General features: G+C 42.3%; 1 protein-coding gene across 3 annotated transcripts in view; it reads left to right on the forward strand.

Moving 5' to 3' along the window:
* Positions 1-6312: 6312 nt before the first annotated feature.
* COG3 (component of oligomeric golgi complex 3) overlaps positions 6313-25160 on the forward strand; it is a 48362-nt gene continuing 29514 nt past the window's right edge. Inside the window, exons 1-12 of one of the 3 annotated variants that reach the window (XM_065593495.1) lie at positions 6313-6626; positions 12892-13038; positions 13608-13669; positions 14822-14987; positions 16564-16638; positions 16756-16848; positions 17160-17285; positions 20243-20323; positions 21275-21318; positions 21560-21686; positions 22145-22236; positions 24599-24738. In XM_065593495.1, coding sequence (XP_065449567.1) covers positions 6468-6626; positions 12892-13038; positions 13608-13669; positions 14822-14987; positions 16564-16638; positions 16756-16848; positions 17160-17285; positions 20243-20323; positions 21275-21318; positions 21560-21686; positions 22145-22236; positions 24599-24738 — 1312 coding nt within the window. In that variant the 5' untranslated portion in view covers positions 6313-6467. The remainder of the gene's footprint in view (positions 6627-12891; positions 13039-13607; positions 13670-14821; positions 14988-16563; positions 16639-16755; positions 16849-17159; positions 17286-20242; positions 20324-21274; positions 21319-21559; positions 21687-22144; positions 22237-24598; positions 24739-25160) is intronic. The other 2 variants (XM_065593502.1, XM_065593504.1) reach the window with 2 other exon arrangements.

Below are 25160 nucleotides of genomic sequence, written 5' to 3' on the forward strand. Positions count from 1 at the left end.
GGTAAATGCCATCTTTCTGTCTCCTTCCTCCCATATTTTGGAGAGGCTGGGAGGACCACAAACCTGCTGCAGACTTTGACGGGAGCAGAGACCTACCAATCAGGGTGGTAGAAAAAGGGGATGTGACCTGAGAGGCTGGATGTCAATTCTGAAGGAGTTCAGTAAGAGCAGCCTATTCTTGTAGCTCTAGAACTGCCCTGAGCTGGCTTCTCTTCAGTGGCACAGCATGTTCCTTTTTTTCCCCCCTAAGGCAGTGGTTTTCAAACTGCGGGTCATGACCCAGTACTGGGTCATGGAATGTAAGGCACTGGGTCGCGATGGCTCTGATTAGCACCACCAAGCGGGTCGTTAAAAGTCCCTACCTGTTCTGACACCACGCTGTGCCCCAGAAGCGGCCAGCAGAAAGTCCAGCTCCTAGGTGGGTGGGCTATAGGGCTCTGAGCACCAGCTCCGCACTCCTGGCCAGTGGGAGCTGGGGGGCCGTGCATCTGCTAGGAGCTGGGCTTGTTACTGGTTACTGCTGGGGCACAATGATGTCTGCGGTTCCAGGACAGGCACGAAGGCTGCCTTAGCACCCCTGCTGCACCGCTGACTTGGAGTCCCCTGAGGTGAGCCCACACCCCAACCCCATGCCCTAATCAACTGCCTCAGCTCCCCCAAACCCAGAGCCCTTTTGCACCCCAAACCCTACATCCCTGGCTCCACCCCAGAGCCTGCACCCCAGCCCAGAACCCCCTCCTGCACACCAAACCCCTCATCCCTGGCTGCACCCCAGAGCCTCCTCCCACACCCTGCAGCCCAACCCTCTGCCCTAGCCCTGAGCCCCTCATCCCCAGCTCTGTTGGGTCACGGGCATCAACAATATTCTTCAACTGGGTTGCCAGAAAAAAGTTTGAAAATCACTGCCCTAAGGTATCAAATGCCAGTTATTTGGGATATTTATAAATTGGGCTCTCAAAGATAAAGTTGGGGCAGGTGGGAAAAATCAAAAGTTAGGGACTAGTAGCAACTTGCATTGTGCTTGTGAGGGACTCAAGCTGTAATAAAATACTTCATCCAGCATCTGTCTGAAATACTACCTTTTTAAGCACCTAGAAGTCAGGCACAATCAGAGCACATTCTGTAGCAATGTTAATTCTATCATGAATTTTGCACCTCCACACAGCTGTCACTTAGTGGAGTGTAAAATGTAGCAATTTTTGGACCATCTTTGAAGATGAGGGTTTTTTGCCATACTCCTTGGATACTGTCCAAGCAACTGGCCCCAGAATCTCATTCCTATTGTATATTCCAAAGAAGTGTCTCCTTCAGACAGCCTAAACTGCCAGCCTGCACTTCTGGTTCCTGTTACTCCCTGGCTGCAACCTAAACTCTAGCTCCCATTCCCTGCACCTTTGCTGGTTGGTTCCATGGAACAGTGCAGGAGGAAGTATGCAGATTAATCTGTAATCAGATTAACCACACCTTGTAGGGAAAGCTAGAGCGCAAGATGCAGGACAGGAAGGGCAAAAAACAATTATAGTGTGCCCAGCTACAGCAAAATGGTGAATGCCATAGCAAAAATGCCAAGTCTGTATTTTAGGAAGGTCCAACTCTAACTCTGGAAGCAGAGTGCAGAGCCTCTTACAATAGATAATGCAGATCCACCTCACTTATTTTCAAGTTCTTTTCAGGCTCTGGCAGGCACCACTGCATCAGTTTGTACTGTGGTTACATTTTCAAGGTTATCTCCATACCTACAAGGGCTAGAAACATTTCTTTTTTTAAGAGCAATAGAGCTCAGATAATGGAGTACAGCTCCATACCAAAGAGTCAATTCTGCAGCATATTCCATCACAATAGAAGTAGACAAAGCCTGAGTATAGTGTGATTTATTACAGATAATTAGTATTTTAAAAAAGCCTCTTCAGTTTTCAATCTGGATTAAACTTGATCACAGCACCAGAACTCAGACAATTTAGGAATGTTTAGAGATTTGATAATTTTGATATACATTACTTAGAGATGAAATTTAAAGTATGTTTTCTAAAAGTACTAACCATGCCTTTTTATATCAAGATCTTATGTTTATAGTTAGCTGTAGTTATAATTTCCATTAAACTGAAGTGTTACATAGCTTTTTGTACGGCTTGCAGTAATATGTGCAGGTGTAACAGCATGACATGCCTGTTTTATAATCCACAGCTGTTATCTTCAGTTATACATCAGCTTTTAATTTTTTTTTAAGCTTAAGAGTTCACTCCTCACAGAAACATAGTGAGAAGAAAAAGTTCCCAAAAGCTTAGGTTTTGTTCATCTAAGTCATAGTTAGTCTTTGATCAGCAAAACTATAGTCTGCTGAGTCTAAAATAACATTTTCCCTCCACTTGCTGGTAGGAATCTTCAGTTGGAATCTATGCAGACTCTTCCTCTGCTGAAATCACTACTAGCCAGTCAGCTAACTGATTACATCTATACACTTAACTGAATGATTGGTTAAAGAAAATCCTGCTGCACAATGCTTCTGGGCTCAGCTCCTAACTCACACAGCACACGTGGCCCTCTGAAAAGCAGCTGCCTGACTGCTTGCCCTCATGGAGTCTGACCCTGGCAAGAGGGAACCTATTGGAGCATACCCAAACCTACCACTCCCAATTCCAAAAGCTTTGGGATGTGGCGTGATTAATCTGCCTAGCAACAATGATCCAGACACAACTCACTCCTACCTCCCCCACAATGGGTCTCTTAAAGAGCTATCTCCCTATTAGGCACATGCATTACACTGACTTTTCAGAAAGTCCAGATTAATCAACTAACTGGATAAGTGGTATATTTTCTTCATAAAGTAATATGGAAAAGTAAAATTAAAAAGTCAATTTTTAATGCAAGAAAGGTGCTTAGTATAAAAAGTCCTATAAAAATGAGTTAGGAGGCTAGTTTCAAAGCTGAAAGATAAACTGGGAAATAATTGCAAGATTGTTTCATGTTGGGTTTAATGTTCAAAATGTAGCATCTTTTATTACTGCACAAGCAAATAAAGCTACAATTAACATAGAGCAAGTCTGAAGCTCTTCCACTAGTGAAACTGCAGAAAAACCTGAGAGTCTCTGGATCACGTGTAGAAGTGTGAGCAACAAGGGGGTTGTGGTGGGAATCTACTATAGACCACCAGACCTGGGGGATGAGGTGGATAAGACTTTCTTCAGGCAACTAACAGAAGTTGCTAGATCACAGGTCCTGGTTCTCATGGCGGACTTCAATCACCCTGATATCTGCTGGGAGAGCAATACAGCGGTGCACAGACAACCCAGGAGGTTTTTGGAAAGTGTAGGGGACAATTTCCTGGTGCAAGTGCTGGAGGAACCAACTAGGGGCAGAGAAGGTCTCGACCTGCTGCTCACAAACAGGGAAGAATTAGTAGGGGAAGCAAAAGTGAATGGGAACCTGGGAGGCAGTGATCATGAGCTGGTCGAGTTCAGGATCCTGACACAAGGAAGAAAGGAGAGCAGCAGAATATGGACCCTGGACTTCAGAAAACCAGACTGACTCCGTCAGGGAACTGATGGGTGGGATCCCCTGGGAGAATAACATGAGGGGGAAAGGAGTCCAGGAGAGCTGGCTGTATTTTAAAGAATCCTTATTGAGGTTGCAGGAACAAACCATCCCAATGTGTAGAAAGAATAGTAAATATGGCAGGCGGCCAGCTTGGCTTAACAGTGAAATCCTTGCTGATCTAAAACACAAAAAAGAAGCTTACAAGAAGTGGAAGATTGGACAAATGACCAGGGAGGAGTATAAAAATATTGTTCAGGCATGCAGGAGTGAAATCAGGAAGGCCAAATCACACTTGGAGTTGCAGCTAGCAAGGGATGTTAAGAGTAACTGGAACGGTTTCTACAGGTATGTTAACAACAGGAAGAAGGTCAGGGAAATTGTGGGCCACTTACTGAATGGGGGAGGCAACCTAGTGACAGAGGATGTGGAAAAAGCTAATGTACTCAATGCTTTTTTCGCCTGTCTTCACAAACAAGGTCAGCTCCCAGACTACTGCACTGGGCAGCACAGTATGGGAGGAGGTGATACAGGATACAGAAGGACCTAGACTAATTAGAGGATTGGGCCAAAAGAAATCTGATGAGGTTCAACAAGGACAAGTGCAGAGTCCTGCACTTAGGAAGGAAGAATCCCATGCACTGCTACAGACTAGGGACCAAGTGGCTAGGCAGCAGTTCTGCAGAAAAGGACTTAGGGGTTACAGTGGACGAGAAGCTGGATATGAGTCAACAGTGTGTCCTTGTTGCCAAGAAGGCTAACGGCATTTGGGGCTGTATAAGTAGGGGCATTGTCAGCAGATCGAGGGACGTGATCATTCCCCTCTATTCGGCATTGGTGAGGCCTCATCTGGAGTACTGTGTCCAGTTTTGGGCCCCACACTACAAGAAGGATTTGGAAAAATTGGAAAGAGTCCAGCGGAGGGCAATAAAAATGATTAGGGGGCTGGAGCACATGATTTATGAGGAGAGGCTGAGGGAACTGGGATTATTTAGTCTGCAGAAGAGAAGAGTGAGGGGGGATTTGATAGCTGCTTTCAATTACCTGAACGGGGGTTCCAAAGAGGGTGGATCTAGACTGTTCTCAGTGGTACCAGATGATAGAACAGGGGTAGGCAACCTATGGCACGTGAACCGAAGGCGGGATGCAAACTGATTTTCAGTGGTACTCACACTGCCCGGGTCCTGGCCACCGGTCCGGGGGGCTCTTCATTTTAATTTAATTTTAAATAAAGCTTCTTAAACATTTAAAAAACTTTATTTACTTTACATACAATAGTTTAGTTATATATTATAGACTTATAGAAAGAGACCTTCTAAAAACGTTAAAATGTATTACTGGCAGGCAAAACCTTAAATCAGAGTGAATAAATGAAAACTCGGCACACCACTTCTGAAAGGTTGCCGACCCCTGTGATAGAACCAGGAGTAAAAGTCTCAAGTTGCAGTGGGGGAGGTTTAGGTTGGATATTAGGAAAACCTTTTTCACTAGGAGGGTGGTGAAGCACTGGAAGGGTTACCTAGGAAGGTGGTGGAATCTCCTTCCTTAGAGGTTTTTAAGGTCAGCCTTGACAAAGCCCTGGCTGGGATGATTTAGTTGGGAATTAGGTCCTGTTTTGAGCAGGGGGTTGGACTAGATGACCTCCTGAGGTCCCTTCCAACCCTGATATTCTATGATTCTATGAGAAGAGTAAATACAAGTAAAGATGATGGAGTTTAATGTGCCTTGTGGCAATATTGAATAGTAAGGTCCAATAGTGAATAAACCAAATTGAGGAAAAATAACAATTATTTATTTGGTTTATTCACTATTGGACCTTACTATTCAATATTGCCACAAGGCACATTAAACTCCATCATCTTTACTTGTATTTACTCTTCTCATAGAATCATAGAATATCAGGGTTGGAAGGGACCTCAGGAGGTCATCTAGCAAATAACAAATATTCTCTCAAGGGCTCCTTGAGAGACTATACAATGAATAAAGACAACCAATTTTAATTTCCAAGAGAAGATACATAATTCTAGGTGTCAAAGCATGATGATTTAAATACCTTCCTCCTTGTCCGAGTGAAGGGAAGAGGCAGGTCCTACACAATTGTGTGAGGACACCTGCAGGTATCACGTGTCCTAGCCATGAAGGGGTGATAGCTGTGAGGGGTCCCACCCAGTGGCCCCCATTTCCCCTCATTAGCTGGTTTTAGAGTTAATACCCCTTGAAGCTGACTAGATGGGTCTGAGTGCTCAGTCTCTGACCAATCAGCACTCTTGTTCCAGGCTGGCTGAAGACTCGGGCATATGCCCTGGCCATACCGTAGTTACACTCACTTCATGTTTCATCGTTTTAATTGTCATCAGGGTAGAACTAAGCTTTATTTTTAAATCAGTGGGGTGCTTGGGTTGTAGCTTCCAGGGCCTTTTGCTGCAGGAGGATTGCGGGGACGAATACAATTGGCCAAGCAGTGCCGCTGACCCCGGCTGAAGTGTTGTTATTACAGAGCGGGGTTAGAGCTCGGGGCTCCCAGCCCAGCTGAGCAGCGGGCTGCGATGCCTGGAGCCGGCAAGGGGCGCTGCTCCCGCTGCTGGCTTTTCTCACGGGCAATAGCTGCGGACTGCTGCGCTCCTTGGTCATAACGGGCAAGGCAAGCAGGCCCCGCCCCCGTGCCCGGCTACGCATCGCAATGACGTCATGAGGGCGAAGGCGCTTCCGCCCTATTGGATTCGAAGAGTCCCTTCCCTGCACCGGAAGTTGCTGTCCCCGATCAGCTCCTCCCCCTGGTTGTGTGCGCGTGGAACCCTCCCGCGTGCCTCGTTCCCTCCGGAAGCGTTTCCGGGTTCAGATGGTTCCGCTCCTCTCTCTGCCCCTCGCTGCGTCGGACGCTCCCGGATCCCGGAAGTGGCCCCTCCTGCCCGCTCCGGCTGCTGCTGGCCGTGAGGATGGCGGAGCCGCCCCCGGAGCTGGGCGACAGGGAGATCCGGGACAAGCTCGGCCTGTGGGACCGCAGGCCCCGGCCCATGGCGCCTCTCACCGACCGACAGACGGACTCGGTGCTGGAGCTCAAAGCGGCGGCCGAGAACCCGCCCGTCCCGGCCGAGGTGAGCGGGGAGGGGCAGCAGGTGGCGCGGAGCGGCCGGGGCCGGAGACTGTGGCGGGGCCGGAGGTTGCGGGGCGTCTGGCGGACGGGAGCAGCTGCCACGTAGCCAGGCTGGGAATCCTGGTCTGGGCCAGAGCCGTAACTAGCTATTTTTGCACTCGAGGCAAGAATATAAAATTGCGCCCTCCCCCCTCCATGTAATTGTATAGTAGTTACTTCGTACAAAAAAAAGTAAATAACAAGAATAATAATGATAATAAAATGTTTATTTATTTTAATCATAAGATCTGCGTACAAAATCAACTAATGCATATAAGGTGTGCAGCATAGTGCATCATGAACTGTCGGGGCTCACAGCCCGGCGCAGGGGGTGGGGTCGGGGCTCGCCTCGCAGCCGCACACTGGGGTAAGGGTCGGGGCTCACAGTCCAGTGCAGGGCGCAGGGCTCACAGCCCGGGGTCAGGGCTTGCAGCCGTATGATGGGGTCAGGGCTTATAGCTGTACACAGGGGTTGGGGTCGGGGCTCGTAGCTGTACACAGGGGTTGGGGTCGGGGCTCGTAGCTGCACACTAGGGTTGGGGTCGGGGCTCACAGCCGCATGCCCAGGTCGGGGCTCACAGCCTGGCGCAGGGGTGGGGGCTTGCAGTCGCGCGTCCCTGTCAGGGTCGGAGCTCACAGCCCGGCGCAGCAGTCGGGGCTCGTAGCCCCGCAGCTCCACACAGGGGTTGGAGTTGGGGCTCGCAGCTCATGGCCGTGCGCCTGGGTTGGGGCTCGTAGCCCTGCAGCTCCACACAGGTCGGGGCTCGCAGCCATGCATCTCGGTCGAGGCTCACAGCCCGGCGCAGGGGTCGGGGCTTGCAATTTGCAGCCGCGTGCCGGGGTCGGGGCTCGCTCCCTCTCACATAACCGGGTCGCGACCCTCAGTTTGAGAACCAATGCTTAATAATTACTGTAGGGTGTATTCTAGTTATTTTCCATTTACATTGTACATTTGTCGTGACGCAATGTGCATATTTGATTATAATTTTTCATAAAATAATAAGAATTAAAAAACTTATTTTGTCTTTTTCTGTGCCCCTCAGCTTTGTGCGCCCGAGGCAAGTGCCTCACTTGCCTCACCCTTGTTACAGCACTGGTCTGGGCTGGCTGGAGGCTGCTACCTGGGGCCTGCTGGGAGTGTATCGGGCCACCTCCTGCTGCCCAGGACGGGCCCTTGGTCCGGGTGGTGCTTTGCCCCCGGGCGCATCGATCCTGTGCGGAGCTGCCCCTGGTGGGAGGAGGACCCGGGTCTGGCAGGCAGGGACCTCGCTGGTGGTACAGGAGGGGGCCTGCAGGGCAGTGGTGAGGCAGCGCAGCCTCGCTCGCAGTGCTGTCCTGGAGATGAAATGAGCAAAGTCTTGAGGAGTTATGCCAGAGAGGCCCTCTTAACCACATCTTCCCTAAGAGTGAGCTCCAGTACCTGCCCTATTCTCGATGCAAATAACTACATTTCAGCTATCTTAATGTGCTGCTCTGGTTTTACCTGGATTCACTATCCACTTCCTGTACTAAACTGATGCAGGGCGCTGTTAATAGCGGCGCTGTTCCACCTCAAAAATGGCTCCATTCTAGTAATTCTAGAATCATAGGGACCTCGATAGGTCATCTAGTCCAGTCCCTTGCACTGAGGCAGGACTGTTATCTTCTAGGGATGGCCAAACTGCTGCTCGCGAGCCACATGCGTCTCTTTTACAGTCAGGGCCGGCTCTGGCTTTTTTGCCGCCCCAGGCAAAAAAGCCTCCACACCCACACCCCCCAGCGCGGCAGGGGAGGGTGGCCGGAGCCCCGGGGGGAGGGTGGCGAGTCCCGGTCGGGGTTCTGCTGTCCCCGGCGGCCAGAGCGCCGGGGGGGGGACGGCGAGTCCCGGTCGGGGCTCCGCTCTCCCCGGCGGCGAGCCCGCCGCGGGTCCGCTGTCCCCGGTGGCCAGAGCGCCAGGGGGAGGGCGGCGAGCCCGCCGCGGCTCCGCTGTCCCCGGCGACCAGAGCGCCGGGGGGGAGGGCGGTGAGCTCCGGCCGGGGCCGCTCTCCCTGGAGCCGGAGCACCGCGCCACCCCCCTCCAGGTGCCGCCCCAAGCACAAGCTTGGTGGGCTGGTGCCTGGAGCTGGCCCTGTTTACAGTTAAAGTGTGGCTCATGGAGCCCCATCATTCTCCTCCTACCAGATGTGGGAGAGGGAGGGAAGCTTGGGGCTTCTGCAGTGCAGAGGAGTGGTGAGTTAGGGGCTTCTGCCCCATGGGAGACACCTGCCGGGACTCAGGACTTCAGCCCCGCTCTTGCTGAAGGCCCGAGCACTGACAGGTGTGCCTGACTCTCAACTTCTGAAGATTATTATATGCAATTCAGAGGATCTGAAAGTTTGGCCACCACTGAATCTAGCCCATCCCTGAAAGGTGTTTGTCTAACCTGTTCTTAAAATTCTTTAACGATGGACATTCCATAACCTTCTAGCTAATTTGTTCCACTGCTTAACTACCCTTAAAGTTAGAAGATTTTCCTCATGAAAAACCTAAATCACCCTTGCTGCAATTTAAGCCCATTATTGCTTGTCCTTTCTCAGTGGATAAGAACAGTTTATCACCCTCCTCTTGATAAGTCTTTTCTGTTCTTGAAGATTGTGTTCCTCCTCAGTATTCTTTTCTCCTAAATAAAGCCAATGTTTTCAATATAATAATCCAAACAGATACAAACTTTGCGTATGGCTTTCATTTTGTAAAGGGCTTTAGGATGCTTTGTTGCCACATAATTTAAAATCAGCACTGAAAGGGAGAATATTCATTAAAATACAACTATGTGAACTCAACCTTCCATAATGTCACAAAATGTTAAACGCTAATAAAACATAAGTTGATTCTGCTCTCATGTGATGTCTGAGGAGTTGTGAACTGCAACAAATATAGAATACTTGAGTTATGAACGCATTATTTAGACAGCAAATGTGCTGGTGTAGAGCCTATCAGTTAAAAAATGAAGTATTTCCATTTTTTACCTTCATAAAAGTTTATGCCCTATTGATTTTTAACAAGAAGCAATGGAATTAAATTATTTTAACGAGAAGGTAGTCAATAACACATTAGGGTAGTATTGGTTTTCGTTTTAGTAGCTCTGCACAATATCACTCTTGTTTGTCTTATCTGCAAATTGTAATACTGCCTGTTGCATATAATTGTTTGAAGCTGTTAAGATTACTTTGATAAATAGTGTTGTTAGCATTCCGAATACATATTTCTGCTAAGAAGACAGGCCTTTCTGTATCTTGTCAATAGCTGTTGTTAGTATAGGTCAGTTTATTCAACACTCTGAGCATATTTAATTTCTTTGTGTGAAAATCGGAGTCTCACAATCAGTTTTCTCATTTGTTTGCTAGAAGGAAAAACATACATAGCAGCAGATATGTGCTAGTGGAGTTTCCTTAATATATTTAAGATGGGCAATTTGGGTATACATGAAGTAGCTAGGAACTGAAAAACATGTTGTTACTCTCTTCAAATTTCCCCTTTGAATGAGAAAAGATTTTATAGTTGAACAGAATTATAGTACCTATTACAAATCCTAGTATTTTTTTAATGCTATTATATGGACATATCTATGAAGAAAATAGTGAATTTAAAAAGGGAACAAAAATATTGCTACTCAGAAATGCTAGGTGAGTTAATTGAAGTATTTCCATCTAGCTCCATTATGTTGTAGCTGAATTTTACAACAAATTCTTATGTATGAATGACCAACTTCCCTATTCCTTAAGTTGTATTTAATTGAAACGCAATAACTTGTCAGCCGCCTAATAGTCCAGATGTTTATGGAAGGGTTGCTCATTCTTGGACAGCATAGTGACCGAAAGAGTTACTGCACATGATAATACTTAGCACTTTTATAATGCTGTTCTATCATAGATCTAAATTTGTCTTACAAAAGAAGGTGGGAAAACTGAGGAGCAGAGAAGTAATGGGCTTGATTTTCACAGATGAAATAAATTGGAATTGTGGGTCTTCAACATCTCTGAAAATTGGGCTCTAGCTGACTTGCTTGAGGTCACGCAGCTAGTCAGAATAGAAGTCAGGTCCCTTAGCTCTCAGTCCTGTGTCCTATCCACTAGCCTTTCACTTCTGGAAATCTAAGTTAAAATTCCACCTCAAGTCAATGGCTTCCCCATCCTTAGATCCAGTTTGTCCATATTACAAAACTACCAGATTGTTTAGCAGGCATGGCAAACCCTGCCCAAGCAAGGATCAGAATTAAATGGTGGCAGAAACCTGACCCAATCCCGACGAGACCCCACTACAAAGGCCACGTTTATGTCAGATCAGAAAACAACCTGAACCTGTTTGGTCGGGTTGTCCCTGTTCACTGTGTCTTGTTTAGGGGGGGAGGGGGGGTCTTCATCAGCTGCGGGCCCTGCTCCTGCCAGCCACCACAACCTTGTTGGACTGTATGTGCTGAGGTGTGTTTGTGTCAATGGGTTGCAGTGCCTTTCACTCCACAGTGCAGCAGCTGGTGGTAACCGGCAGGAGCGGGCCATACAGCTGCCACTGTGCCAACTCCACAGGTAGGAGGTGGCTGGAGATGGATTATGGGCATTGGTTATGGGGAGCACCCACCAGGCTGAGCCCCAAGCGGTGGCGTGCTGACAAAGGTTCGGAGTGGGAGTGTTGCGGTCAGGTCTGAAAATGACTCAACCCTCTTGGGCTCTGGGCAGGTCGGGCAGGTCCTGCTAAGACCGCTAGATAGTAGGGGTGTTGAATGTCAAAATTAAGGTGCATTGACAAAGCTGTCTGAGGAATCTGGCATTATCAGTCTCTACTTTTATGACTACTAAAACTGCTTCTTGCAAAAAAAGCCCCCCAAAACCCTAACAAAAATCAAAAAGATATGAAGTTCTGTTGAATTCATTAGTTAGCAGACTTTTAAAACCTAGACTGGGCTTTTTACCTGGTTAATATTTTCAGACAGTGACTTTTGTTGCCACAGATAACTTGTTCTGTGTAGAGTTGTAATATGATTTTTTTAAATTGTGTACAGTGCTCTTTTGTTATGTTCCTGGTTGTAAGCTTTAATTATGCAAATGTGTCAAAGAGGAGGAGGTTATGTTAGAATAGTTAGTGAGAACATCCTCGTTAGCTGTAAAATTTTATTCAAGGATAACATACAGCATCTAATTCCAAGGCAGTCTCCAGTCTAAAAATACTTAAATTAAATTATTCCAAATTACTTTGATTTTTTTTATGTTTATTAAAATATATTTAATAAGCTGAAATTCTGAAAAATAAGAATGATCTTCTAAAGAAATCTTCCTGTATAATCATCTGGAGTATCTATTTGGAAGTATTATTTAAAACGTTATTCTGAAATTATTGGAATTTCAGGTTGTGGCAATACTGGGTTTGGAATTTCCTTTGGTCATATGGCAGAAAAATCTAATGAAAGTTTGTTTAGCTTGCATGCCAATCAAAAGGTTTTTGTGCTGTGCAGATACTGCAAACCTTTGTTATTTTGCCTTGCACTTGGAAATATGAATCATCATGGGCTTGTCTCCACTACCGGTGGGATCGACGCTGCAGCGATCCATCCACCGGGGGTCGATTTAGCGGGTCTAGTGAAGACCTGCTAAATCGACTGCTGATCGCTCTCCTATCAACTCCAGTACTCCACCGGAACAAGAAGAGTAAAGGCAGTTGATGGGAGAGTTTCTCCCGTCGACCCAGTGCTATGTGTACCCCGCGGTAAGTACATCTAAGCTACGTCGACTTGAGTTACTTGAGCTACTAACGTAACTCAAATTGCATAGCTTAGATCGATTTTTCCCCGTAGTGTAGACCTGCCCCATGTCTTCTGATATTAAGTCCCCAAATATTAATTTGTCTTGCTGTTTAGCTAGCTAAACTGGAGATTTGTAAAGTTTTTCAGTAGTAGAGGAGATCATATCCAAGAGCGTTGTATTAATTCATTTTCAGTTTTTCTTGTTTAGTAGAAAGTATTCATTTAATTTTTTTGTCCTGTGATAATTAAATGAATATTTTAAATATTTCTGAATATTGATACTCTGGTGTTTAATTATATTATTGAAATCATTTATAAAATGTCCACACTGATTAGTCCTTCAAAATTAAACAAATGGGAACTTAAGAAATAAGTTTGGTTTGACTGAGATATTGTTTACACTATTGCATATTAATTTAAAATTAAACATTAATTTTTAAAAAGTAATTTAAACTAATGGGATTTTTATGTACAGCTTCCAATTGAAGATTTATGCAGTTTAACATCACAGTCACTAAGTGTCGCGTTGGCTGCAGCAATACCTGAATCAACAGAGGATATCCTCTTGAAAGGTTTCACCACTTTGGGAATGGAAGATGAAAGAATTGAAACTGCACAGCAGGTAAATCACACCAAATTGCTTTACAATCCTAGAGGCATCTCTTCAGTGCTAAAATTCTTCCCAGTGAATTTGTGCAGCTTTTAGTACTGTGTGCCTTTCTTATGTTTTCAGAAAATTATTTTGTTAGCATTTAAGAGACATTCAAAAAAATTGAAGAAAACAAAACTTTAACATCTTGGTTGTGCAATAGTAGATTTTTTCCTGTATTGAGAGGCTAAAGCATCTCCAAAGAATAGTGGTGCTGCCTGCAGAATGTCGCATGTCAACCCCATAATGTTTGCAATGAGATAGATAGTGCTAATGTTGTGCTCCTAGAAACTCATGGAGATGGCATTCTACCTTTTTCTTTTAGTTAGGTGGTAGAATTGTGCTCTGCTAGATTCTGGACTATCTGAATCATTGTTGAGTATTTAAGGGTTTTTTTCCTTTAATAATGAAAGATGCTCATGCTGTGATGCAATTCATCATCTGTATCCTGTTGATTGCTCTGGAACTGCAGATATGATCGTTTCTCTTATTGGTTCCTTGTAATGTCTGGGTTGCTGACAATCTAAATATCTTTATTCTAGTTCTTTTCATGGTTTGCTCAGCTGCAGGCCCAGATGGATCAAGATGAAGGTGCTAAGTACAGGTATGATCCTTCTTCCATTTGTTGAATTTTATCACTGTATATTTTTAGTCTCTGCATCCAGCAACAGCTTTTAAACTAGAAGTGAAATTTTGCTTTTATGTATATATTAATGCCCCCTTAGACATATTGCAGCATATGATATGTAAGATTTTATCCTGTCCACTAATATACATGCATCTAATTTTTCAGCATCCTATGACACTTTTCCCAGTTATGTTTAATTTGTATCTGTATTCACCTGACTGACTTTCTTTCTTCAGTCTAGGAACGACTGCTTTCAACAGACTTTAGCTGTTTATCAACTATTCATAAGGAGTTGTGTCTGAAACACTTCTGAGTGGCTAATGGTCTTAGATATTTCTACTGTGGCTAGTGCCACAATGTTGAATTGTCAAATCCAAAATTAAGAGCATGCATTAAATTTTACTGTAAAGTAACCTGCTCTTTTCCCTGTCTCTTGGGTTTTTTTGGTCTGCTTGTTCTCTGGCCTTTATTGTGGGAAGAGTTTTGTGTTGTATCCGGAAAATGATAAGGCTTGGGCTTATTCTGAGCCCATCCCTGTGAACCTGTCGCAAAGTTGGAGAGTAGCGCCCCTGTTCTCTCTCTTACGATGTGTTTCTGATGCCTGGCAGTAGTGTTTGTAGCTCACAGATGGAAAAGTGGTCTATTAGATGGCTATGCTGTGTCCGTTTTAGTTGGAGGAGTCTAGAGAAGAGTGTTAATTAGTTCTCTGCCCTTACTATTCTGGGGATTACACGAGTCTGAGGAGAGTTTGTGATTTTACATACTGTTGTATATGTGCTAAAATAGAGCACAATAGTTAAGGCCCAAGAGTCATTAGTTTTGAAGTTCCTTTTTTATTTAAATTGGACACTTAACATTGTTTAAATTTATGCTTAATAGTGCTTGAAAATTGATGTCTTTATCAGTTTTAAAACAGAATCGATGACCTGTGAGCTTAAATATCAGGTCAGTTTGTGATTTAAGATTTTATTATACATTGTTTTTTGTTCTATACATTTACTTCCTGCAAGTGATCTACTCTTTTCTAGCGAGGTTTCTGTGTCCTCAGGAAAATGGAGTAAATAGTGCTATGTATTTAAATATATACAGAAAAGCATTACCCTTTTTCATTGTGGTTCTCTTTTCTAGACAGATGAGGGATTATTTGTCTGGATTTCAGGAGCAATGTGATGCTATACTGAATGACGTGAACAGTGCTCTTCAACATTTGGAGTCTTTGCAGAAACAGTATCTCTTTGTGTCCACCAAGACAGGAACACTGCACGAAGCCTGTGAGCAGCTTTTGAAAGAGCAGGTAATTTGTGATACAGTAGTTACTGAAGATTTTTAAATTTAAAGGTACCCTACCAAAAAATAAAGTCCTCTGTTTACAGACCAGGCATCTTGTGGGCAGTAATGGCAGTGCATGATTTACTCCTGAGGGAATTGTGGAGGCTCCAGCTTTTTTCATTCCTCTTTTTTTGGACTGTTTTACCTGTGAAAATTTTGGCTTAAGGTTTGTCATTTATACAGGTTTATTTAGCAGCTATTTCTGCCTACCATTTCCCAGCTGGGGGCTGCCCCTCCCCCCCTTTTTTTGCACCCCTTTAGTAAAAGATTTTTAAAAGGTCTCGTAAACTATTCTCGCTTATTCATAAACCCACAAGTCATTCAAGTTTCAATTTAGTTGTCTGCAGACTGATGAAATTTTACTGTTTGAACATTTATGGAAATGTTGCTTAAACTTTCTCTGTTTGAAAGCAGCCAGAAAATTAAATGAGTTGTAGGCTGTTATAGCTGATTCTCGTCTTACACCATGTTCCTCTCAGACAAAATGGTCATGAAACATTAACCAAAATTGTCAAAGGTTGTTATAGCTAAACTGATACTACTCTGAAAAGTGATGCTACATAAACAGCATTATGAGGGGTTTCGTGTTTTTTTGATATCCAGCTGACTTCAAGAGCAAGTGCTCAGTATAAGAGTAAACATATATAATATTTAAAGAGACACGGTCAGGTAATATCTTTTATTGGACTAACTTCTGTTGGTGAGAGAGACAAGCTTTTAAGCTTACACAGACTTTGAAAAACCGTCTGTCTCACCAGCAGAAGTTGGTCCAATAAAAGATATTACCTCACCCGCCAACATGGCTACACCATTGCTGCAACAACACTGCATGCAATTTTTTTTTTTGTCAGCACTGCAAACTAAGTCTGAGATGTTAGTCAAACTGCTTTCATTCCTTATCCCACATCACCACCAGTAATAGGGTTCTGCAGAGCAAAATTTGCTCTCAATGAGCACCATCCACCCATTGTTCAAATTTATGCCCTCAGTGACCCTTGTGTAAACACCCCATTGCATTCTGTGGCTTTGCACAAGTGCAACTGCTTGGAAATCAGTAAACAATTCTGATATTGAAGGAAGCAAGATTATATAAAAGTAAATGATATTCTCCAAATCTACTGCTTCTGTCGATCTACAATGACTTCTTCTGAGTCCTGTTTTTGGATGCTTTTGAGGGATAAAGGAACTGAAGATAGGAATGTATGCATGGTATATTTTTAAAGAATGTTGGGATCCTGAAGTGCTTCAGAATAGCATAAAATAGCTTTACTACTTGAAAAGATTCTAGGGCTCCTTCAGAATACTTCAAGACCCCTAGATTGTGCGTCTGTAAAGATAATACACTTGAGAACAGCATTTAGTGGTAACATTTCTTTCTTTAATTCAGAGTTTAGAAAATGACCAGATTTCTGCCTTTTACAAATGTTTCTGTGGTCTGTTATGTAGCTAGCAAAATCTGATCTAATTTTTTAAACGTCTTATTTGAAACCTAAATTGTTCATTAAGTTACTTACGATCTTTTATGTGCTCTGTTTGAACAGTCAGAACTCGTTGACCTGGCTGAAAATATCCAACAGAAACTCTCTTATTTTAACGAACTAGAAAATATTAACACAGTAAGTGTTGTTTTATTTCTTATAATCTTAGAAAGTCAAGTGGACGATATTAATCAACTCGGTTCTGTGATCAAAATTAGTTATTTCTTCTGATTGGTGTATTTTGTTTTTTTAAAGAAATTAAATTCCTCCACGTTGTCTGTGAACAGTGAAGGATTTATACCTATGCTAGCTAAGCTTGATGATTGTATTACGTATATTTCATCACATGTAAGTAACTTAACATTTTTTGTATTTTTAATTAAATCTTAACACTTTAGAGATACATGTTCTAGTTATTTTGGATTTTTATAAATGTGTTTATTTTTACAGAGGGGGGAAAAAAGGCAAGGGATGACACTCTCTGCTCCTTAAAATATGTCTCATCTGCATACATTTAGTCCCTTACGCTTAAGTTTATAAACCTACAACAGTTAGCTTGCATTGGATACTTTTTACCTTTTTACTTTTTCTTTTAAAAGTATTGTTTTTATGTCTACCATTACTGCCACATTTAAAATGCTTTTCTTTGTTCTTTGCAGCCTAATTTTAAAGATTATCCCGTGTATTTGGTTAAGTTTAAACAATGTCTTTCTAAAGCTATGCACCTTATGAAAACGTACACTGTGAACACACTACAGAACCTCACAAGCCAGTTGATAAAAAGGGTAAGTTGGGTAAGCAGGTACTGACTTGATTAGTCTGATGTATTTGTAGTAACCCTAGACCAGGGGATCTCAAACTGGGGGTCGTGACTCCTCAGGGGGTCACAAAGTTATTACTTGGGGGTGGGGGGGAGGGTTGAGAGCTGCAGCCTCCACCCCAAGCCCCGCTTCGCCTCCAGCATTTATAATAGTGTTAAATATTTAAAAAAGTGTTTTTTTAAAACTTATAAGGGGGTCGCACTCATAGGCTTGCTGTGTGAAAGGGGTCACCAATGCAAGAGTTTGAGAACCAATGCCCTAGACAGAACCAAAGATACCTGCAACTTCTTTTAATATTAATTTGACTGATGTTAATATTACATTGTTGTATTAGACAAGCATTTTTTGGTGATTTAAATACACCTCTACCTCGATATAACGCTGTCCTCGGGAGCCAAAAAAATCTTACCGCGTTATAGGTGAAACCCGGTTATATTGAACTTGCTTTGATTCACTGGAGTGCGCAGTTCCCCCCCCCCCCCCCCCCCCCCCCAAGCACTGCTTTACCGCATTATATCCGAATTCGTGTTATATCGGGTCGCGTTATATCGGGGTAGAGGTGTACTTTCTTTTGATTAGTTTGTAGAGCACATTAGTTTACACTGCTCTGGGATAGCTGCAGAGCTGCAATGACAGGTGCAAGTAATTGAAGCGATATCTTGTCAATAGGCTATAAAGATGAATTTTTAAAAGGAACAAAGGGAATTAGGTGACCAGCTTCCATTGACTTTCAATGGGAGTTGAACATCTAACTACCCTTTGCCTATGCAAATCTCCCCTAAAAAGCTTGCAGAGATGATAAAATCTGAGTAGGAAGATTACATATTTGACTGTGTATCTTTGGCTGAAATCTGGTGGGAATAAATAATTCCTGTGAGAGTTTTGTAGCATGAGTCAGAAGATTCAGAGGTGGGGGAAATGAGTCCATATCCCTTCTCAGAACTTGAATGTGTGCACACTAACATATTGCCATTCAGACTTCTGTTACACTGTATACATTTACAGAGGTAACTTACTATGTCTCCATTGCTTTTATTTTACATGCTTTCCTTTTTCATCTCCTTCTGTTGTCTTCCTTTCAGTGTCTCCATTTTCTTTCACTTTCTCTCTTTGGCTGCATTGCTCTATCTCCCTTTTTCCCCAATTTTTCCAGCTTCTTCCTTTCTCGTCTCTGCATCACAAGAATTTCTCTTGTTCCCCACTTCCTCAGTCTCACTGCTTTCCTAATCTCTCTCTGCAGTCTCTCCCTCCTATATCCCCTGCAAACTAAGGATCTGTCTACAATGCAAAAACAACCCCAGACCCACTCAGTGAGTCTCACAGCCCGGGTCAACTGAGTTGGGCTTGTGCTGTGGGCTAAAAACAGCAGTGTAGACGGTTGGGCTGGAGCCTGGGCTCTGAAACCCATCGGGGGGTGTGGGTCTCGGAGCCTGCCCTCAGGCTGGAACCCAGGCTCTGAGACCAACCTCCCTTGTTGGGTTTCAGAGCCCGGGCTCCAGCCCGAGCCTGAATGTCGACACTGTTGTTTTTAGCCCTGTAACATGAGCTCAGTGAGCCCGAGTTGGTTTACCTGGGCTCTGAGACTCACTGCTGTGGGCCTTTTTTTGCAGCATAGACGTACCCTAAGGATACATCTACACCACAGTACAGCACCCATGGCTGGCCTGTGTGAGCTGTGGGGCTGTAAAATTGCAGAGTAGGTGTTCAGGCTTGGGCTGGCACCCGGACTCTGGGACCCTGCAAGTCTAAGGATTTAGCTAGATTAAAAGAGGGATTGGACAGTTATATGAATAACAAGAATGTTCAGAGTTATACTAGTTAATGCTAACAAAAAGGGTACTGGAAGAGAAGCACAACTTCATGTTTCAAGGTTTAAGCCAATCTCTAGCTACTGGGGATTATGAATGAGACCTTCATGGGGGAGGAGAGGGCAGATTACCCTATATCCTTCTACAGTGGGGTTTTTTTGCACTTTCCTCTGAAACATCTAGTGTTGGCTTCTGAGATAGGATAGTAGATTAGATGGACCACAGGTCCAATCCAGTAAGGCAATTCATATGTTTCTATGAGAAGAAATTCATTGGGGGCTAGCTTGCTATTTGTAGTCTCTTCTGCTTTCCTTCTGAAAGTCTTCTCTCTGCCTCCCAATGGGACAGGGACATGGAACAAGTGTGGTGGTCTCTATTTGTGGGAGCGCAGCCATTGTGCTCCAGGGGATGGGTAAAGAAGAGTTAGAGGTGGGGATACTTTTTGCCCTCTCCATGTCACAGGCTGAATGCTGCTTCACGTGTGTGGAGTGGCCTGAGAGGAGGAGAGGGAGGTGAGCTAGTGGCTAAATTACCCAGAAGGTATTCAAATGTGCCAGGCTCTTTTTTCTGCTCTCCATTTATTCTGCTCTCCATTCTGGTCTATTACTAGAGCAGTAAAAGCTCTTGGTCTGTACTGAGCTGAGCCATGGAGGGCAAGGCAAATGCCTGAGACTCTGGCAGCCCAGTTCAGGCTTGGGTGGGAGGGAGTTGAATGTTAACTCAACCTTTCAGTTCCAGGTTTTCCAGGATAGATGTTAGGTTTCCATTTATCATTGCTGGTTAATCAGTGGAACAGCATTGACACGTTTCAGAGGAAATGGCATTGTGACTGTTTTTTAGTGGAGAAGAAGGGAGAGAAGTAAAAATGAAAGTGTGCAATAAATATTCTAACCCTTGCTGCTCTGGTCTTGAATATTGTTCTCCCAACTGGGTTTATCTGAGCTTTGAGAGAGTGCCAGCCTTTGGCACACTGAATAGAAAAGCATAAAAAGGTCATAAAAGTGCAAAAATTTCACAAAACAGTTCCTCAAAAGCTTAAATGTCTCAACCAGTTAATACTATGAGCTAAATATAGAGGAGTCTTATTTATCAATTTGTTTTTTCTCTTTTCAGGATCCTTCATCTGTGCCAAATTCTGACAATGCCTTCACACTATTTTACGTAAAATTCAGAGCTGCTGCTCCCAAAGTTAGAGTAAGTGGCTTGGTAATTAATAGCTGATAGTGAAGCCATAAAATGACTTTTAGATTCATTGTTAATGTTAATATGTGGACTGCAATTTATTTCTGTTTTAAGGATAGTGTTCAGATCTACCTTCCTATGTTAGAAAATGGTGAATGATGCATTTCTTATTTACTAGATGATGAACATTAAATTTTTACCCATTATTTGTGTCAAGCTATGTTTTGGATGGAAATTGGAATTAAATTAAAAATATACCAACAGCATTTTAAAATTGTTTGTTATTAGTTAAATAAAATCATCTTTTAATGTTCTGATACTTTTTTTCTTGTGTAAGTATCAAAGCATGTTTTGCATTTAAAACTGAATTATTAAACAAGGGAAATATTATTAGTAGTTAGTGAATTAATCTGATTGTTTCTGGTCACCACATCTTTCAAGACTTTAGAATTAGTGGATCTCAACCTCTCACCTCATTTTCGATAGATTTGGAGAGGGAAACAAGCTTTCCTGTTTTTGTTTTTCCAATTCTTAATTTTTCTCAACTTTGAACAAACTAAATATTGAAACCAATGAGTTGAATAAACCAGAATGAAGAAAATATTCTCACTCCATCTGCAGAAGAGCCTACTGCTGTGTTAAAAGCTGGTTTAGCACTTCAACAAACTCTTGTTCCAAGTGCTTAGCCAGTGTCTTCCACCAGTTCAGTGGTTTGACTTTCTGTAAAACTTCAGCAACAAACATATTGCTCTAATATTTTTTTTAATTGATTTTAATAGGTTATAGTGATCTTAAGCTTTAATGTAGGTTGTCATAATTTCAAAAGTAATTTTAAATAGGTGTATTTTTTAAAAGAAAAATGTTTAAATTTAAGAATGATTTTTTTTATTAAAAAATAATTTTTATCCACCTTTAATATGCTTGGAGTTCATGGTTTCCCACCCCCTTTTTTTCCCCATATAGACTCTTATTGAGCAGATAGAGCAAAGATCTGAGAAGATGCCAGAGTGAGTATAATGTAATACATATATTTTCAAGTGTTTGAAATTCTGGAAGCTTGGAATATTTTACCTCAGTTAAAAATATTGAGTTAAATAAATACTGCTTTTGGAAAAACAAACAAACAAACAACTAATAACTTCGTTTTGTTTTGAAACTATGTAGCAGAAAAGTTAGAATAGTGGCAATGGTGATCTGGAAATCTAAATATCTTGTACACGGTTGTTTGGGTTTTTTGTTTTTGGCTAGGTACCAGCAACTTCTGAATGAAATCCATCAATGTTACCTTGCTCAGCGGGAACACTTGCTAGGCCCTAGTATTACTAGTACTGTAACGGAATTAACCAGTCAGAACAACAGAGATCATTGTGCGCTGGTAAGAATCTTAGTGGTGGCTTTTTTTTGTATGTTTTCAGATTTCTTTAGCAAAACTCAAATTCCTTTCCAGATCCAATCAGTCTTGGCTAAAATGACAGATTTCCAGAAATTTTATTAGTATGAAACTTTGTCCAGTTTTCAGTAAAGTTTATGGGGTTTTTTCCCTTGTAAAATCTGTGCTGCTCCTCACAAAGCGACAGTGACAAAAAGTGATTCTCTTTTAAACTTTGCTCAGTGCATGCAGAAACAAAAAGTTTCCAAAGGAGCTTTCACTTGTTTGGCAAAATCTGTGCTAGAGATCTAGTACCTCATTGTCAACATAGTGTAATTTTGACCAGCTGAGAGAGTTAACTCCAAATTAGTCTTATCTGTAGCAGCAATCACTAACATCCCTTTCAATGTAAATGCAAGAAAGATACAATTTGTTAATTAAGTATTTGTATTTATTAAATGCAGGTACGAAGTGGCTGTGCCTTTATGGTCCATGTGTGCCAGGATGAACACCAGCTTTACAATGAGTTTTTCACAAAACCAACACCAAAATTGGAGTAGGTAGTACATATGGTTCTTGTTTAATTGCATACCATGCTTAATGTAGTGTTAGACAATAAGTATGATCAGAGGTCAGATTAGGCAGTGTTTAGGTGGTTTGCATGGACTAATACTTTTTCCTGATGGTTCCTGTTTTGTGCTCCAGAATCAAAGTTTTAATTTAATTGTTTTGAAGTCTCAGGCCCTTATGATTCTGAAGATAGTCTTAAACTCTTGAACCTAGTGTGAACTGATGCATGTGATTTGAAAGAGTTCCCTTCTGGAAGTCATTATTCTACTTTATTTCAGGTTCTTATATTGTGCCTATCATTGTAGTGTCTGTGCACTTGGGCATAAACTGTCTCTGATTCCTCTCATTGAGGAGTTAACACTGATGCGTAACAGTAATTATTTAAATGTCAAAATTAACTAAGTCAGTGATACTCAAAGCACATGTGAAAGAGGGACATTGATATTATGAAAATCTACACAATCTACTTTGACTGACATCATTTTAGTGTCACGTTGTGGGTGGGTGGAGCTTGAGGGAAATACTTCCATTCATTTTTTCCAGTCGGCCCCTTGAAGCTGAAAGCTAGAGGGGAGAAGCAGAGGGCATCAGAGCCCTATTAAAGGGAAGCCAAGCTCCCAAAGGCCAATAGCGCATCTGAGTCTCACTTGGGATACTATACCCAAGGAGCCCTTTGAAGCCTAATTGGGGATCCATGCTTCAGTGAGGAGGGCCCAGGGATATCTAATCCCCATTAAGAAGGAGCCAAGTTATGAAGCCCAGCAGAGTACAAATGATCGTATTTTGAACATCTGCTGAGTATTGCCCAATTTTCACATCTTGAGTGGACAGAGCCAGGAAGAGTACCAGTACACCTGTCTCATTTGCCCTTCAGTTCAACCTCGGGCATCATTGGGAATATGCAAATATTGACTATTCAGATTAGGAACACTACAATTAAGATGCTTATTCTTTTCTTTTTCATCTTAAAGAACAGTTGTTTGAGGGTCACTTTGCGCTAAGTTGAATGCTTAGGTCTGGTGGTCTCACAGATTTGCACTGACTTAACTAAGCTGGTTTAAAAACTGATTTAGTTAAATCACCAAAAACTCTAATGTGGATGTTCATAATTAATTCAGTGCAAAAAACTGTATTTAGGCAAGCTCTTAAGTTACAGTTCAGAAACTCAAACCAACACTATACATAGTCCAAAAATCTAATTACATTTTTTGATAATTGTAGTTTTGAATCTGGATGAAAGGCAGTTATTGCTCATTAGTGATAAGAGACTTTCCTCCCTGGTTCCTATGTTCCCTACAAATTGTATAATTCTTAGGTAAATATTCGAGTCTTTAGATGCCCAACAATCTATATTCGGGCATCTAATAAAAGTGGCCCTATTTCCCAAAGATGCTGATTCTCTGAGAGTCACTCATTTTGGTGCCTGAATATGGATTTTATAAACCTTCCTTTAGGCACCCAGGCTTGACATTTTTGGCCTGAATTCTTGCTGTTAGGTTTTTTGTGTGTGGTGGTGGGCTGTTGAAATTTCTCCCCTTTTCTCAGTTTCCGGTCTTAATTTACCTTGGCAAGCGGCCCTGATTATGCTGTGTTATATTTTGAGAGCTCTTGCAGGATGCCTAAAGGCACCCATACCAAAATATGTACATTTTAAAAATACATTTTCATCAGCTATTCAGTTTCTTGGTCACAGTCTTATGAAAAAAATTCAAGATGCCTACTACAATTGTCAGTAATTCCGCCTCAAAAAACATGGTTTACCTAGTTTAGGAGGACTTTCATATTGGAGTAAACTTGCAAAGATATGAAAGTGAATACTTTAAATCCACTTATTTTCTATTCATTAGCAGGCATGATTTAAATGTTCTGCTTTTCATAAGTACATTACTGGGACTTCACTGAAATCTAGGAGAAGCTCATCTGAGAGAGTGCGACAGCTCTTGTTAAAACACAAATCTTCTATGATAGGAGAGGGAGCACCGAAAAATGACAATGTAAACTTATTTTAGCGTAAATATTAGTATTTCCTAGTTTGCTATAATGCAATACTCTTTAAGTAGGGCTTAATTATAGAACTGTGCTCTCAATAGCAACACATCAGTTCTAAGGAGAAGGGACGCCAGACTTGTAAATTGGGTCTGAGATTAGCTATCTTCAATGTAGATTTTATATAATTCTGTTATGAATGGTAACTTCAGTTGGATCAAAATTGGGATACGTTATGCTGAAAACAGTTTATTGGTGCTGGGATACAGGAATTAGTCCTTTCTGTAACATGATCTTAGTGTTGTATTTTGGTATCCTGGAAATGTTTTTTATAATATCATACATTTTTATCTTTCTTCTAGTGAACTTTTGGAGAAATTGTGTGTCTCATTATATGATGTCTTCAGGCCATTGATCATCCATGTTATTCACTTAGAAACTTTGTCTGAACTCTGTGGAATTCTCAAAAATGAGATGCTTGAAGACCATGTACAGAACAATGGTAATACATAGGTGGAAATGAGTGATTGTGGTGTTAATCAGTGTTAGAAACTACTAAACTTCATAGGAGACCGGATGTAGATGTTTCTTATGTGCTAAACATGTCAAAGGTGACACATGATTATTTTAAATGAACTTTGTCCTTTTTTTGGTTACATTATGGTAAACAATTTATTTAAAAACATTTCTTCATTGAAATGAGTATACAAGGGGTATTCTAGACATTCTTGCTACATTTTGATTTTACTAACAGGCCTTGATCCTGCAAATGCTTATACATGTGTATAACTTGACTCTCACAACTAACCATGTTGATGTTAATGGAATTACGCAGATCAATGAATTTGTGCACTTGTGGGGTACAGGACTAGTGCCATAGAGTGCAATGAAAGGAATGGTGTACGTTATACTTTATATCTAGTC

This window comes from Chrysemys picta, chromosome 1 (genome assembly GCF_011386835.1).
Source record: "Chrysemys picta bellii isolate R12L10 chromosome 1, ASM1138683v2, whole genome shotgun sequence".
Classification (NCBI taxonomy): domain Eukaryota; kingdom Metazoa; phylum Chordata; order Testudines; family Emydidae; genus Chrysemys; species Chrysemys picta.